The 13,745-nt window shown below is 45.3% G+C and overlaps 2 protein-coding genes across 10 annotated transcripts in view; one reads left to right on the plus strand and one right to left on the minus strand.

Moving 5' to 3' along the window:
- The window catches only part of Tex9 (testis expressed 9), a 77,306-nt gene extending 64,834 nt beyond the window's left edge, over window positions 1-12,472 (minus strand). For 2 of the 7 annotated variants that reach the window (XM_038321443.1, XM_038321440.1), the window contains exon 1: window positions 10,166-10,337. Coding sequence is in view for 1 of the 7 variants with exons in the window: in XM_038321449.1 (XP_038177377.1) it covers window positions 794-806 (13 nt within the window). In the remaining 6 variants the exon portion in view is untranslated. Of the gene's footprint in view, window positions 1-793; window positions 1,064-10,165; window positions 10,341-12,384 lie in introns of those variants that run through there. The other 5 variants (XM_038321441.1, XM_038321445.1, XM_038321446.1 and 2 more) reach the window with 5 other exon arrangements.
- The window catches only part of Rfx7 (regulatory factor X7), a 96,324-nt gene continuing 94,165 nt past the window's right edge, over window positions 11,587-13,745 (plus strand). Inside the window, exons 1-2 of one of the 3 annotated variants that reach the window (XM_038321431.2) lie at window positions 12,877-13,243; window positions 13,386-13,551. In XM_038321431.2, the coding sequence (XP_038177359.1) occupies window positions 13,391-13,551 (161 nt within the window). In that variant the 5' untranslated portion in view covers window positions 12,877-13,243; window positions 13,386-13,390. Of the gene's footprint in view, window positions 11,681-12,876; window positions 13,244-13,385; window positions 13,552-13,745 lie in introns of those variants that run through there. The other 2 variants (XM_038321430.2, XM_038321432.2) reach the window with 2 other exon arrangements.

Consider the following 13,745-nt stretch of genomic DNA (forward strand, 5'->3'; position numbering starts at 1 on the left):
TATGAATTAATTACTTTTTTCTTCTATCCCATTAACAATTGAACTTTATCTTCAATATTTCTTGGACTCTTACTTTGTTGAAGTTTATCATATAATCATTGTTTCAAAAGATTCTATTGTTGATACATATCTATTAAGATTTTTATTTCAAAAAGAACATTCAAGGGGCTGGAAAAGATCAGCATTTAAGAATACTAGTTATTTTTCCAGAATAGACAAGTTTGGTTACCAGCATCCTTATCTGGCAACTCAAAACTTTCTGGAACTTTTGCTGCAGGGAATCCAATGTCCTTATCTGATCTCTGTGAGCATACTCTCATAGAAATCTACAAATAAAATGAAAAAAAATCACTGTTTTGTTTTATTTTTTGTTTTTTTTTTGTTTTTTTTTTTGAGATGGAGCCTATGTAGCCCTGGCTACCCTAGAAGTTGCTATATAGACCAGGTTGGCCTTGAGCTCACAGAGGTCTGCCTGCCTCTGCATTCTGAGTGCTGAGACCACCATACTAGACAAAAATCACACTTTTACAGGCATGGTGGTACATGCCTATAATACTAGCTCTCAGGAGGATGAGGGAAGAGGGTTGAGAGTTTAAGGCTGGCTTGGCTACATCGGAGGCCCTATCTCACTATAAGAAGGGAAAACAATGGTTTTAAGCTCTAAAAATCACTGTACTAATTCTGAATAACACATCCTAAATGAATAGCTGTTTTGTGTGTAATATAGACACATGATTTACTTACATACTTATGCTTTTCTTAAAATTATAAACTTCTAAAAATAACTTCTTACCCCTTTCTTTCATTTGTCAACTCTGTGTGTGCTGCATCTTCTATTTGTTGAGCTTGGAGCTTCCACAAGCCTCCAGTGTTCTTGTACTGTATTCTTCTACTCTGTAGAAAAGATTCTCTCTAGCTCTCTGCTTCTGCTTGAAACAGGTAGCTGGTGATCACAGGGGAAGGGATGGCGTGAGACAGAAAGTTTTCTTGCAGAGGAACCTCCTCTCCTGGAGTCTCTTGCTACTGCTCTGTTCCTTGCCTTCCAGGGTCAGCAAGCGCACTTTCACTAGATATTACAAGTACATGAAGGTAAGAAGCCAGAAGTATCTTGATCACTTAGTTTGATAGGGAAGGACCTGAGACTCACTAAGCCCACATTCCTTCTACCTTCTCCATAGTCTGGAGCCAATATGTATGGTACAAATGTTCTGGTTTGTTTTTCCAAGCCCTGATACCATCTCCTAAAAAATCTGCACCATTGCTGGCACTTTTTCTTCCCAGATCTGTTACCTATTAGTTGTTCCACACTCCCATCTCTGAGTCTTTTCTCTAACTCCCTGTGTGTAGAGATAAATTTCCTCCACCCTTAAATCTTGATTTAACCTCCCTTCCTACACAGGATCTTCAATTAAACTCTTTCATAAAACTATGAAACATCATTTACAAGTGGCACCTGATTTTGCCATTTTTATTTTTAAACTTTTTTTTAAAGAAACTGCATTTCTCTGACATAGATAGAAAATTTAAGCCCACCCCCCATGATGTTTCTGAGAATACTGAAAGCAACAAGATGACTTTCATCAACATCAGTAAAGGGTATTTAGTCTTGAGTTGTTTGCCTTTCAAACAAATTGGGTAGTCTCTTCAATGACCTTTTTGAAAATATCCTTTCACAGGGACAGGAGACACTGGCTACAGAACTGTGACTTCTAACCACTTCCCTTCTCTAACACTGAGGAGCAATCACTGACATATTTAACATTTTCAGACAGAAAAAAATGAGCTAAGCTTTCCTGTTAGAATTCCACTCCCATCCCTGCCATATCAATCCTTGCCTACTAAGAAGCCTGTTTAGAGTCCACTGGGAGATAACATTAACAGATTGTAACACTTGTAACACTGATTAGGCAAACCCTTCCTAGAAAAGCTAGAAAGAATAGGCCCTTACACCTTATATTTTGTGGACTTTTAAAGACCTTAACATGAATAGTTGGTCTGTCTTCTTAGGAACCTCAGGAGAAATACTGTTTTGGAATTCCTATGAGTAGTCCTTGAAGTTTTCCAACTGATTATAAATACCTTCTTGCTGGGTGGTGGTGGCACACTTCTTTAATTCCAGAACTCAGGAGACATTAGCAAGCAGATAACTGTGAGTTCAAGACCAGCCTGGTCTACAGAGCAAGTTCCAGGACACATAGGGCTCTCTCTCTCTCTCTCTCTCTCTCTCTCTCTCTCTCTCTCTCTCTCTCTCTCTCTCTCTCTCTCTCTCTTTCACACACACAGATACACACACAAACAAATAATAAAAATTAATAATAATGATAAATTAACTACTCATCTCTCTTTGGGACTGGGGTTGTTATTTGGAGAGATTGCTGTTGCATTTCTCTATAGACTCAGAATTCTCTGAGTCTGGGTATTAGTCACTTCTGTATTACTGTGACCTAAATACCTGGTAGAAACAACTTAGGAACTGCTGGGGGATATAGTTCAATGATAAAACACTTGACCTGCATGCGTGAGGTCCTACATTCAATCCTAGGTAAAAGGGCAAAGGTGGTGGGGAGACACACTTATGGGAAGAAAATTTTATCTTGGTTCACAGATTTAAAGTGTTACAGTTTATGATAGCAGGGAAGATGTAGCGGAATGTCTTAGACAATGGAGCATGTAATAGCTGTTCACATGACAGTGAACCAGAAACAAGTCTGAGGACAGAAGCAGGGCTGTATTATACCCAAAGGCCCACTAGAGGCCCACTTCCACTAGGTAGGCCTATGTTGTGAGATATTTGATTACACTATGTAAAGATATGTCACCTAGACTAGTTTAATAAAAAGCTGAATGGCTAATAGCTAGGCAGGCTATCCAGGCACAGAGGATGCTGGGAAGAAGAAGGGCGGAGATGTCACGGGACACAGAGTGAGCAGTATGTGAACTGTGGAGATGAAGCAAAAAAGCTAAGTGGAAGCAAACAGATTAATAGAAATGGGTTAATTTAAGTTATAAGAGCTAGTGAGAAACAAAACAAAGCTATTGGATGAGCTTTCATAATTAATAAGAAGTCTCTGTGTGGTTATTTGGGAGATGGCAGGTGGGACAGAGAAAGAGTAGCTACAGGCCTATCTCCTAAATGGTGCCACCACCTGAGAAACAAGCATTCAAACACAAACCTGGGGCTATGGTTTAGGATGTAAAATACTTGCCACACAAGCCTAATGACCTAAGTTTAATTCTCAGAATCCATGTAAAGGCATAAGAAGAGAATACACTTCACAAAGTTGCCCCTTGACCTCCACACAGGTGATGTGGCACACACAATCCCCTCCCCTACAATACCAAATAAAAATAAATAAATAAAAACACGAGCTGTAGGGGACATGTCAGAGTCAAACAATAACAGATGGTAACTGTTGAATCTCTATGTTCTCCCCTTGGTGTAGGCAAGTCTACCCCTTGCCATCTAGTGCTGGTCTATCTTGCTATCTGTTGGCAGTGTTTGAATGTCATTCCATGCTCTGATCAAGGACTCTCTAGTGGTAGCTACTTAGGAAGTACCTGTACTTCACCAGCTTTTAAGCAGTGACACAATAACCAGGCTGCTGTCACTTTTGTTTCTTGGCTATTTTTTTTCTTTTTGGTTGCTCAGGCTAGATTTGAACTCACTCTGTAGCTCAGGTTGGGCACAAATTCATCATCCTGTTTTAGTGTCTCCTGAGTTCTAGGATAAAAGGATATACTACCATACCTGGGTCCACTTTGCTTTTCAATAGTCCTCTCTTTGTCTTGTCTTCTACCACTACCCTACTCTTCACTTCCTTTCTCTCCCTCCCAGAAGTGGAAAAGAAGGAAAAACCACAAGCATTTATCTCTTACTATACATAAAGCATTGAGAGAGTAACTTCACGAGTGGTTTTCATTAAATCCATAATGTAATTGTATGGGGGAGTTTTTATAATCACCACGTCTACCAGGGGGAGAATAAGTCCAAAGAGGGAAAGAGTAGGGCTGAGGTCAAGTGGAATGCTAGCCTATCACACCTATACAACCCCCTTGAGAGTAAGCTTCAAGCCTGGCCCATCCAAGAGTGTGGATCTGTAGCCACATGAGAAATTGGACATAACTGACCGTTTTCTTTGAGAACAATGGGCTGTCCTGAATGCCTTTAGCACTAGGCTCCAGTCTCAGCACCAGATGTCAGCCTTAACAGATAAAATCAGCTGCTGAGAAAAGTTGTACGGTGTCACAGAGAGAAGAATGGTTAACTACAAATTAAACCCTCAACTTCCTAGTATTATACAAATACGTTATCAAGCTTTCTTGCTAGCCCGTTCCCTTTTCTTTTATTCAAGCTTTTGTTTTTTAACCTAGACTTTTTCTAACTCACTAATCCAGTTCAACAAACACAGACTATCTGGCTACTCTAGTATTGACTACCTTTTATGCTGTAGATACAGAAAATGAAAACACACTTCCTGCCCACATATGATTCACTGTATAGAGTCACAGACATAGGAAGGGCAGAAACAGGAACCAAGAAATAAGCCTATAATGGGGCAGTGTCTGACACAGGCGGTGTAAGGTACTAAGGTACTATAGAAGACACAGAAAAGAGGTGGAAGAGTGGGTGGAGTGGGGAGAGGATAAGGAAACACTCCAGAGAAGATGCAATTCTGAACCAACGAGTGAGTCCCTCAGATGATCAGGAATATCTTTGTACATAGACAACTCTATTGATGGAAGAAAAAGTCATATCAAAACTGTTCCTGAGGTCTGAGAAGACAAATAAGTGTTGCATGAATTCTCACTGGTCTTAATAATAAACACCTGGAGTCAGATATTGGGAGTCAAAGCTGAAAGATCAGAGAAGCAAAGCAGCCAGCCACTAGTTCTTACCTCTACAGAATCCTCAGACCAAATGGGGTATCCTGTCTCTACAAGCCCTCAGACTGAATCCTGAGCTCCTGTCATTTCCTGCCTTATTCTCCTCTCTCCGTCCAGTCATGTCCCTTCCTGTCTCCATCTCCCTAGTGCTGGGATTAAAGGAATGAGCCACCACTACCTAGCCCTGATTCTCTTTTAGACTGAATCAATACTGTGTAGCCCAGGGCAGCCTTGAACTCATAGAGATCCGTCTGAGTGCTGGAATTGAAGGTGTGCGTCACCACTGCCTGGCCTCTATGGCTAACTAGTGGCTTAGCTCTGCACTCTGATCTTCAGGCAAGCTATATTTGTTAGATCATAAACAAAATATCACCACAAATAAGTTGCTAGAGCTGCACTGGTAACTGGATTAGTCATTTTTTCTCATGGCTATCACCAAATACTTGACAAGAAGCAACTTAATGGCTCGGCGGTGGTGGCGCACTTCTTTAATACCAGTACTTGGGAGGCAGAGGCAGGTGGATCTCTGTGAGTTTGAGGCCAGCCTGGTCTACAAGAGCTGGTTCCAGGACAGCCAGGACTGTTATAAAGAGAAACCCTGTCTCAAAAAAAAAACCAAACAACAAAAACAGGAGAGAGAGAGAGAGAGAGAGAGAGAGAGAGAGAGAGAGAGAGAGAGAGAGAGAGAGAGAGAGAGAGAGAAGTACTGGGCCTTGAGAGGTATGAGATGTAGCTTAGTTAGTAGAATGATTCACTAGCATGCATGAAGCCCAGGGTTCAATTCCTAATACCATACAGAAACAGAAGGATCAGCCATTCATTGATATGGTAGCCAGCTTAGGATATATGAGACCTTTTTTAGGGTAAAGAGATTTGTTTTGACACATGGTATAGCTCATCATGGCTGGGAAAACACACTGGCAAAATACATGGTGCAGGTATAGTGGCAGGAATTGCTTCAGACTGAAGCAATAGGGGTGTGAGCCTGCATCTAAATGGATCAGCAAGTGGAGATAGACAAATGCCGGTACTCACCCACTCTGCTCAGTCTTGGAACCCAGCCAATGGGATGGAGCCACCTACATTCAGAGTGAGTCTCCCTGAAGCACACACATATAGTACACCTTAAAAATGGCTTTATTAATGCCCAGGTGTTTTTTTTCATCTAATCGAATTGAAAATGAAAATTAATCACCATAGCATCTAAGTGAACTTTTTTTCCTTAGCTCTCTTTCAGAGTGTATGAGGTCACTTGTGTTATTTTGGGTCTCCCAGTGTCAGGCTACTGATCTTCTTCCTCATTTGTGCCCTTCTTACTTTAGTGCTCCACCTGAAAATTGCTTAAATCCTATCAAGTTTCTATGCTCACTAAGCAACTATCTTATCTTCTGTAAGCTCCTGCTTATTCTCCACCTCCACTGGTAACTGATGTCGAATGATTTTGAAGGAGGCCTTCCTTCTCTTGTGTCTTTCAGCTACCAGTTTTCCTGACAACTGCCTAGCCTTTTCTCATTGTCATGGTCATATTCTATAAGAAAGGGATCAATTAGCTAGTTCATTTCCAACTTTTTGGGGGGTGGGCAAAGCTCTTCTACACTCTATCTTTAAATATAAGATTCTAATATATGTGTGTGTAGTCTCACTATGAGCTGTGTTCCAGTAGACTCCTGATTGTATGGTGTAATGATGAGCTGCGGGCAGGGCTGCTTTTCGTCCTGCCCGGCTCCTGCATGGTTAGCTTTACACGCAAAATAACAACACACAAATTGTATTCTTTTAAACACTGCCTGGCACATTAGTTTCAGCCTCTTACTCACATCTTGACTAACCCATATCTAATAATGTAGGTAACACCACAAGCGGTGTCTTACCAGGAAAGTTTCAGCATGTCTGAACTGGCGGCTAGCTCCATCACATCTGTCTCCCTGAGGAGAGGCATGGCAGTCTGCTTCAGAGAGGAGAGGCATCTGAGCCATCTACCTCACTTCCTTTTTCCTGTTCTGTCTACTCCACCCACCTAAGGGCTGGCCAAGGCAGTTTCTTTATTAACAAATGAAATCAACAGATAGATAGAAGACACACCTACATCAGTATGGCGAATCTGAAAAGACAGAGACCCAAGAAAGAAAGAACAGGCTCTTCACAGCAAGCTCAAGAGGCTTGTATTTTATCTTGTTTTAAGAAAAATCTGGGGCTGGAGAGATGGCTCAGTGGTTAAGAGCATTGCCTGCTCTTCCATAGGTCCTGAGTTCAATTCCCAGCAACCACATGGTGGCTTACAGCCATCTGTAATGAGGTCTTGTGCCCTCTTCTGGCCTGCAGGCATATATGTAGACAAAATATTGTATACATAATATTTTAATAAAAATAAATAAAATTTAAAAAAAGAAAAGAAAAATCTGTATGTGTAGTGCTCCAATTACATTTACAAACCTCTTGAAGATAAGAACAGTATCTTTTTTGACACTTGTGTTTAAATTTTTTCAAGGTCCCAGAATCATAATTTGTATACTGTGTGTACTTTACTTTACCTTGAACTGAAATAGTTTGTGGATTACTTGTTAGTCTCCCTCCAGTTCAGCCTACACCTGCACTGACTTCCTCACTGTACACAGGATTGGCTCTGAAGGTCTATTCATTGTCACTTTTAAAGTTAGGTAAATATACTTTTAGGTCACATGCTTCTGTTCAGAGCTACAGCTGGCCTGAATTTCTGAGGTATTAGATTTCTACTTCGGACCCTTTTGGACACAAGTAAAAGTAAACACTTTCTTTGAAATTCAGACAGTTGATATTAACTTGAACCCTCCTTAATATAAGAGAATTCAGGTCAACATAAACATGTATCTACTACCAAACAAAGGAAATTTTTTGTAAATGAAATCCAAGCAGTATTTGGCATTCATTTTTATACCTTCCACTTGAGCAGCTAAGTATATTATATGAACTTTAACCACAGTCCTTAGAGATAAGCAAAGGGAACTTGAAAGAAGGGCTTGCATAGGTAGGAAGGATCTCCTAGCCAGACAGCACGAACAGCCTTACTCAGCTACGTGGCCTTCATAGGCCATTATTTTAGTCTCAGGATGAAAGGCCTGTGCTCTAACAGGACTCACATCTCCACATTGGGCCTCTTAGTATAGAAGGCATTTAGAACATCTGTCCAAATTTGCCAATGCTCACTTAGTTTTAAACGTTGCAACTTGTCCCTTTTGTAATCGCTTCCTCTTTATCTCCTTCTCTACTTCTCCCCTCTCTTAACACAGTTAAAGCCAAGAACCATGGAACTTGACATAGCACTCCCTCAAGTCCAAAGATATACTCATTAGTTTCTGAAATAAAAATATCAGAAATTGGGCAAGGAAGGGGTGAAGGGGACAGGAGGCCTTCTTTCCTGGTTCTTTTAAATAACATAGGGGACTTCTTACATTTAAGATCCTAGAAGGAAAGGCTTGAGAGGGAAGAAGACAGAGGGTGTTACAACCAGGGGAAAGAAGATATTTATATGTTTAAAGTGAGAGAAAACAGAGAATGGGGTAGAATTTATCATTTCTATGTTAAGCCATCATCGTTAATGGCACTTAATATTATCAGTGATTAAACCAACTTTAGGCCCCATCATCTTTTGACAGAACAATCATAATTAATAACAGAATACTGTTTTGTAAGGTAGACTGATAGACTAGAATTAAAAGTTATACCTTTAAGAAATCTGAAACAAAAAGCATATAGTCAAGTCACCTAAAACTTTGGGTGTAGACTAAAGCCACACCCAGAGACTCCCCACTACCTTTTCCGTGGATTATATTTCATTAAGGATCAGGCCACAGATGACTCAGGACTTCGCATTTTTCTTTCATCACACGAATGCCCATCACAGCTCATGCTGTGTCCTTTACCTGAAATCTGTCTTCCCCTGTGTTTCAGCCAGGCTTGATACTGCTGTGATCAAACACCATGGCCAAAAGCAAGTTGGGGCTTGGTGGTGGCGCACACCTTTAATCCCAGCACTTGGGAGGCAGAGGCAGATCCCAGTGAGTTCAAGGCCAGCCTGGTCTACAAAGCCAGTTCCAGGAAGCCAGGACTTGAAAAACAAACAATAAAAAGAAAAGTAAGTTGGGAAGGAAAGAGTTTATATGGCTTACACTTCCACACCATGGTCCACCACTGAAGGAAGTCGGGGCAGAAACATGGAAGCAGAAGCTGATGCAGAGGCAACTGAGGGCTGCTGCTTACTGGTTTGTTCCTCATGGCTTGCTCAACCTGCCTTAAAGAACCCAGAACTGCCACCTAGAGGTGGCACCACCTCCAATGGGCCGGGCTGTCCCCTATCAATCACTAATTAATAAAATGCCCTACAGGCTTGCCTATAGCCTGATCTTAGAGAGGTATTTTCTCAACTGAAGTTCCCTCTTCTCCAGATGACTATAGGTAAGTATAGTGTAAATATATGTCACACTCTAGACAGTTTCATAAAGGAGATGAGGTTTATATACATAACAGTATTAGAAAAAAGTTAAAGTTAATTACTGAATTCAAATGATATCTACTAATCACCTAAGCGCCAGGAATTATGTCCCAGACTGCTAGCATAAGTTAGTCTACTCCTGGGGTGTTCACAACCCACTTTGCCAGTTCTCTTGCTAGAATACTTCAGTGGTTTACATATCCATCTCCATGCTGCTTCTTACAACAGCCCTATGGAGTGTATCCTTATTTCCATGTTCACAGAGGTGAAATAGCATTTGAATCCCTAGATCTGACTCCAAGACCAGAGCTTTTCTTCCCCATCACACAGATGTTCCTCTGATTGTTTTTTCCAGTGTCACACATACCCTCAAAGGGAAATACACTTATACTCTCTGAGATTGGACTGTGCTCAAAATCAATGCTTTGTTGTTGTTGTTGTTTTGTTTTGTTTTTTGAGACAGGGTTTCTCTGTGTAGTTTTGGCCGTCCTGGAACTCCCTCTGTAGGCCACGCTAATTTTAAACTCAGAGATCCATCTGCCTCTACCTCCCGAGAGCTGGGATTAAAGGTGTGGGCCACCACTGCCCAGCAATCAATGCTATGTTAAAAATCCATACTTACTAAGATGTTTTATGTTACCGCCTATGGGAGTGAACTGAAACTCAGAAAATGAATCACATTTCTAAGTCTAGCCTTTACTGAAGGAATCTGTATTTGGCTTTTAGGTGACTTCACTTTTTTTTTCAGATTTCTTAAAAACATAGTTTTAAAATTCAGTTTCCTATGAAAATTATAACAAAGCCCAGACTTACCTCTCAAATGTCAAGGGTGATTAATGATCTTTCTTTTCCTGGAAGGAGTTTCATTCTGGCTATAGGATCTCCTCAGTTTGTTACTACTCACAAACCTCTCAGGGCTGGCTGGACCTAATGGTTCTGTATGTCTGCTACAAAGGCCTTGCTGTCAGTCCACAAGGTCCCAAATCTGCGCAAACACACTCTGTTCGGAATCGCCGCTAGAGGGCAAATCGGGGCTGTAACTCTGGAGGGCCCTCTAGTGGTGGCTGTGAAATTCGTAGCTCTTTATGGAACCTATTAAAAACTCAGAAGTTGCACTCGGGAAGCCAGCCTGTGTGACACCCGGTAGTGAAGTTATTTTTAAAGACATCTTGGTTCTCGACTTCCCTTTTCTTAAGGTTTTTAGCAGGTATCAGTTATCTTTCTTTGATGAATCTCCCCCTCATGTTATGGTAATGTGAAGCCATTATTCTCTCGTCAAAAAGATACATACTTTTAAAAGGGGTTGGCCACTTTTTCCATTCTTTTTGTTTTGTTTTTTTCGAGACAGGGTTTCTCTGTGTAACAGCCCTGGCGACTGTCCTGGAACTCACTCTGTAGACCAGGCTGGCCTTGATTCACAGAGATCCACCTGCCTCTGCCTCCCGAGTGCTGGGATTAACGGTGAGAGCCACCACCGCCTGGCTTCTCACCGTCTTTTTATATCCCCTTGAACACAGAATTGATAAATATGCATTCAAGATTTTCTGTTACAATCCTAGGTTCAGCAACGGCTTGCGAGTTCTAAAACTAACATTCACAATTTAAACCTTGGCTCTTATATTAAAATGTCATTTAACGTTTCTAAGCTTTTGCTTCATCTGTAAAATACAAGAACTGCTAGTATTAATAGTTTTGTGGAAGCATAACTCTAATCGTGTACATAAGGTGCTAGTATGACACAGTAAGGGTTCAACAAGCATTAGCTACCATTAGCTATTCTTCAGTTATGCCACTGTGAACTGTATCTATCAGTGCCAGAAAAATGCAGTGTGCATAGGAAACACTGCCATATATACAAAATAAATTCCAATAGCCGCCTGCACTTAACCTAAAGCTGTTGTGTCCTTAGATTGTGAAAAGAGGGCTCATTCCTGAGATACAATCCGTTCATTGGGTACTCGGAACCCAACTGTATTCTCACGAAGAAACTGTATGTTGCACACAAGTGTCCTTCCCTCCACCCAGCCAGGTGCACACAATATTCAGGGTGAGTCTGGGCCGGGAGTCTGTGAACCAGGCCTGAGGCCACATGGACAAAAGCAAGAGCTTTTCAGGCCAAGGCAAGGAACAGAGCACTCAAAGGACCACGCAACCCAAGCCAAATCAGATTCCCCACCCACTAGAAGTCTGAAAGGTGGCAGAGCCTCCCAGCTCAAAGTCCACCCAGGAAAGTGGCCAAAAAAAATCGGACAGGTAGAAGTCTGATAGAAACCCTGTCAGAAAAGTTAAGAGCTGGAAGGCTCATGACAGCCACGGGCCCAGAAAAAGGTCAGTGAGAGAGAGCTGCGCAGCTGTTGCATCTGGTGCCAGAGGCTTTGGCTGTTGTCTTCTACACCCAGGCTCTCAGCCTACCAGAACAGCCCCACCTAGAAAAGCCCATCTTTCTACTCCTCTAGGAGGACTGACTTGTGGGGGGCAGTCTCACTCCCAGCCAGCACAGCTCTCTGAGCATGAATGGGAAGAGGGCAAGCGGGTGGGCAGTCTCTGGAGTGGGTGGGTGTAGCTGGCCGCAGAGGAAGAGTTCTTGGCTGGGGCTTCTGCCTCCATGTTGTATTACATGTGTTTCTTTGAGAAACAGGAGGGGCCTTGGCTGCCAGGGACCCTGACAAGCTGCGACTTGAGCTGTGTCTCAGAGCCTGGGCTGATTGGGAATAGAAAGTAGGGAGGGCAGCCCTGGCAAAGGGGTGGGGAGCAGCATGGGCAAAGGCACCAAGGAAGAATGAATCTGCTGCGCCGGGGATGGCATGGAGACTTCCCTGATTGGAGCTGGGAGTTCTTGCAGGGGGGATGGAGGCGGCTGTGATTGGACAGCTAAAGTGGGGCCAGATTTGGAGGGCTTTGAATGCCCGACCAAGGAGCACTTCAACCAGCTCCTCACTTGCCATTTTCCTACCAGACCGAATCACCTCGCGGCGCACGCTCTTCTGGCGGGGGGTGGGGGGGCTTCTGAGAAGTCGCCTCCAAGCTCTCACCTGCTTCAGCGATGTCCGCTGATTGAGGGAGGAAGCCACCCCGACTGATGGGGGGGGGGGGCGCACACACGCGTGTGCGCGCGCTCGTGGGGGCGGGGTCGTGTGGATTCGTTTCACCTTACACGCTAGGAAGCAATACAGTCTCCCTTCCACGCCGCGCGGTCGCACGGGTCCCACCTCCCTCCCACCTCCACCCCGCCCGCCGCAGCCGCCGTCACGCGAGCCCCCCCCCCCCCCCCCCCGCGTGTCCTCCCGGCCGCCGCAGCCACCCGGCCGCTCCCTCCCGGCCCCCGCCGCGGCTTCCTAGGCCCGCGGCCCGCGGCCGCTCCGCCCCGCGCGCTCCGCGCCCCCCTGCGGCCCCCGCGCCGCGCCCGCACACGCGCGTCCACGCCCCCCGGCCGCGCGGTAGGTGTTGTGCCGTCTGCGCCGGGCCGCAGTGCGGCTGCGCGCGCTGGGCTGCTCGGGCTGGCAGGACAGCGGCGGCCGCGGCGGCGGGGCCGGGAGCGAGCGAGCGGCGCGGGGGAGCTCGGAGGCGCCAGGCCCCCGGGGGAGGGCGGCCGGGGAGGCAGGCCCCGGAGAGACCCGTCGGGTTGGATTTGGGGGCGGAGGGGGCGCCTGGCCACGGACCTCGTTTTTCAGACGCCCCCCAGCCCCGGCCGCTGACTGGGGGCTGAGGGGCGCCGCCATGCCTCTGCCGCGGTGACGCGCGGGGCCGTGGAGGAGAACCGGGAGTGGAACCGTGACGAGAACCGCAAGGAAAACGGGGAGAGGAACCGTGAGGAGAGCCGTGAGGAGCCGCTCGGTCTCCCCGGGGATGTCCCTCAGGCGGCCGGCGAAAGCGACTCACTCGAGCCCTGGGGTATAGGCCTAGCTTATCCAGCTTCCTTCCTCCTCCTCCTCTTCCTCCCCTCCCCCTCCTCCTCCCCTCGTCGTCCTCCCCTCCGCGTCTCTTCCCTCACCCTTCCCCGCGCCCCCATCTTCCCTCCCTCCCTCCCCTCCAGCAGCGATGGCAGAGGAACAACAACAGCCGCCACCACAGCAGCCCGATGCCCATCAGCAGTTTCCCCTCAGCGCCCCCAACCCCGGGGTGGCTCTGCCAGCCCTTGTGCCCGGGCTGCCAGGGACCGAGGCCAGCGCTCTGCAACACAAGATCAAGAACTCCATCTGGTAAGAGGATCCTCCATCGCTGGGGTAGAAACCGCCTAGGCACCTTTCTGCTGCAAAGGGGGTGGGGGGCGGCGGCGTCCAGAGCGCAGGCTGATGCATTCATTGAAGGTGGGTTTCCACAGCCGGCTCGGGTGCATGGCTGTGGCACCTCTGGCGGGGTTGGGGGGGGGGGGGGTGGAGGAGGTCTCCTTAGA

This window comes from Arvicola amphibius, chromosome 3, assembly GCF_903992535.2.
Source record: "Arvicola amphibius chromosome 3, mArvAmp1.2, whole genome shotgun sequence".
NCBI lineage: Eukaryota > Metazoa > Chordata > Mammalia > Rodentia > Cricetidae > Arvicola > Arvicola amphibius.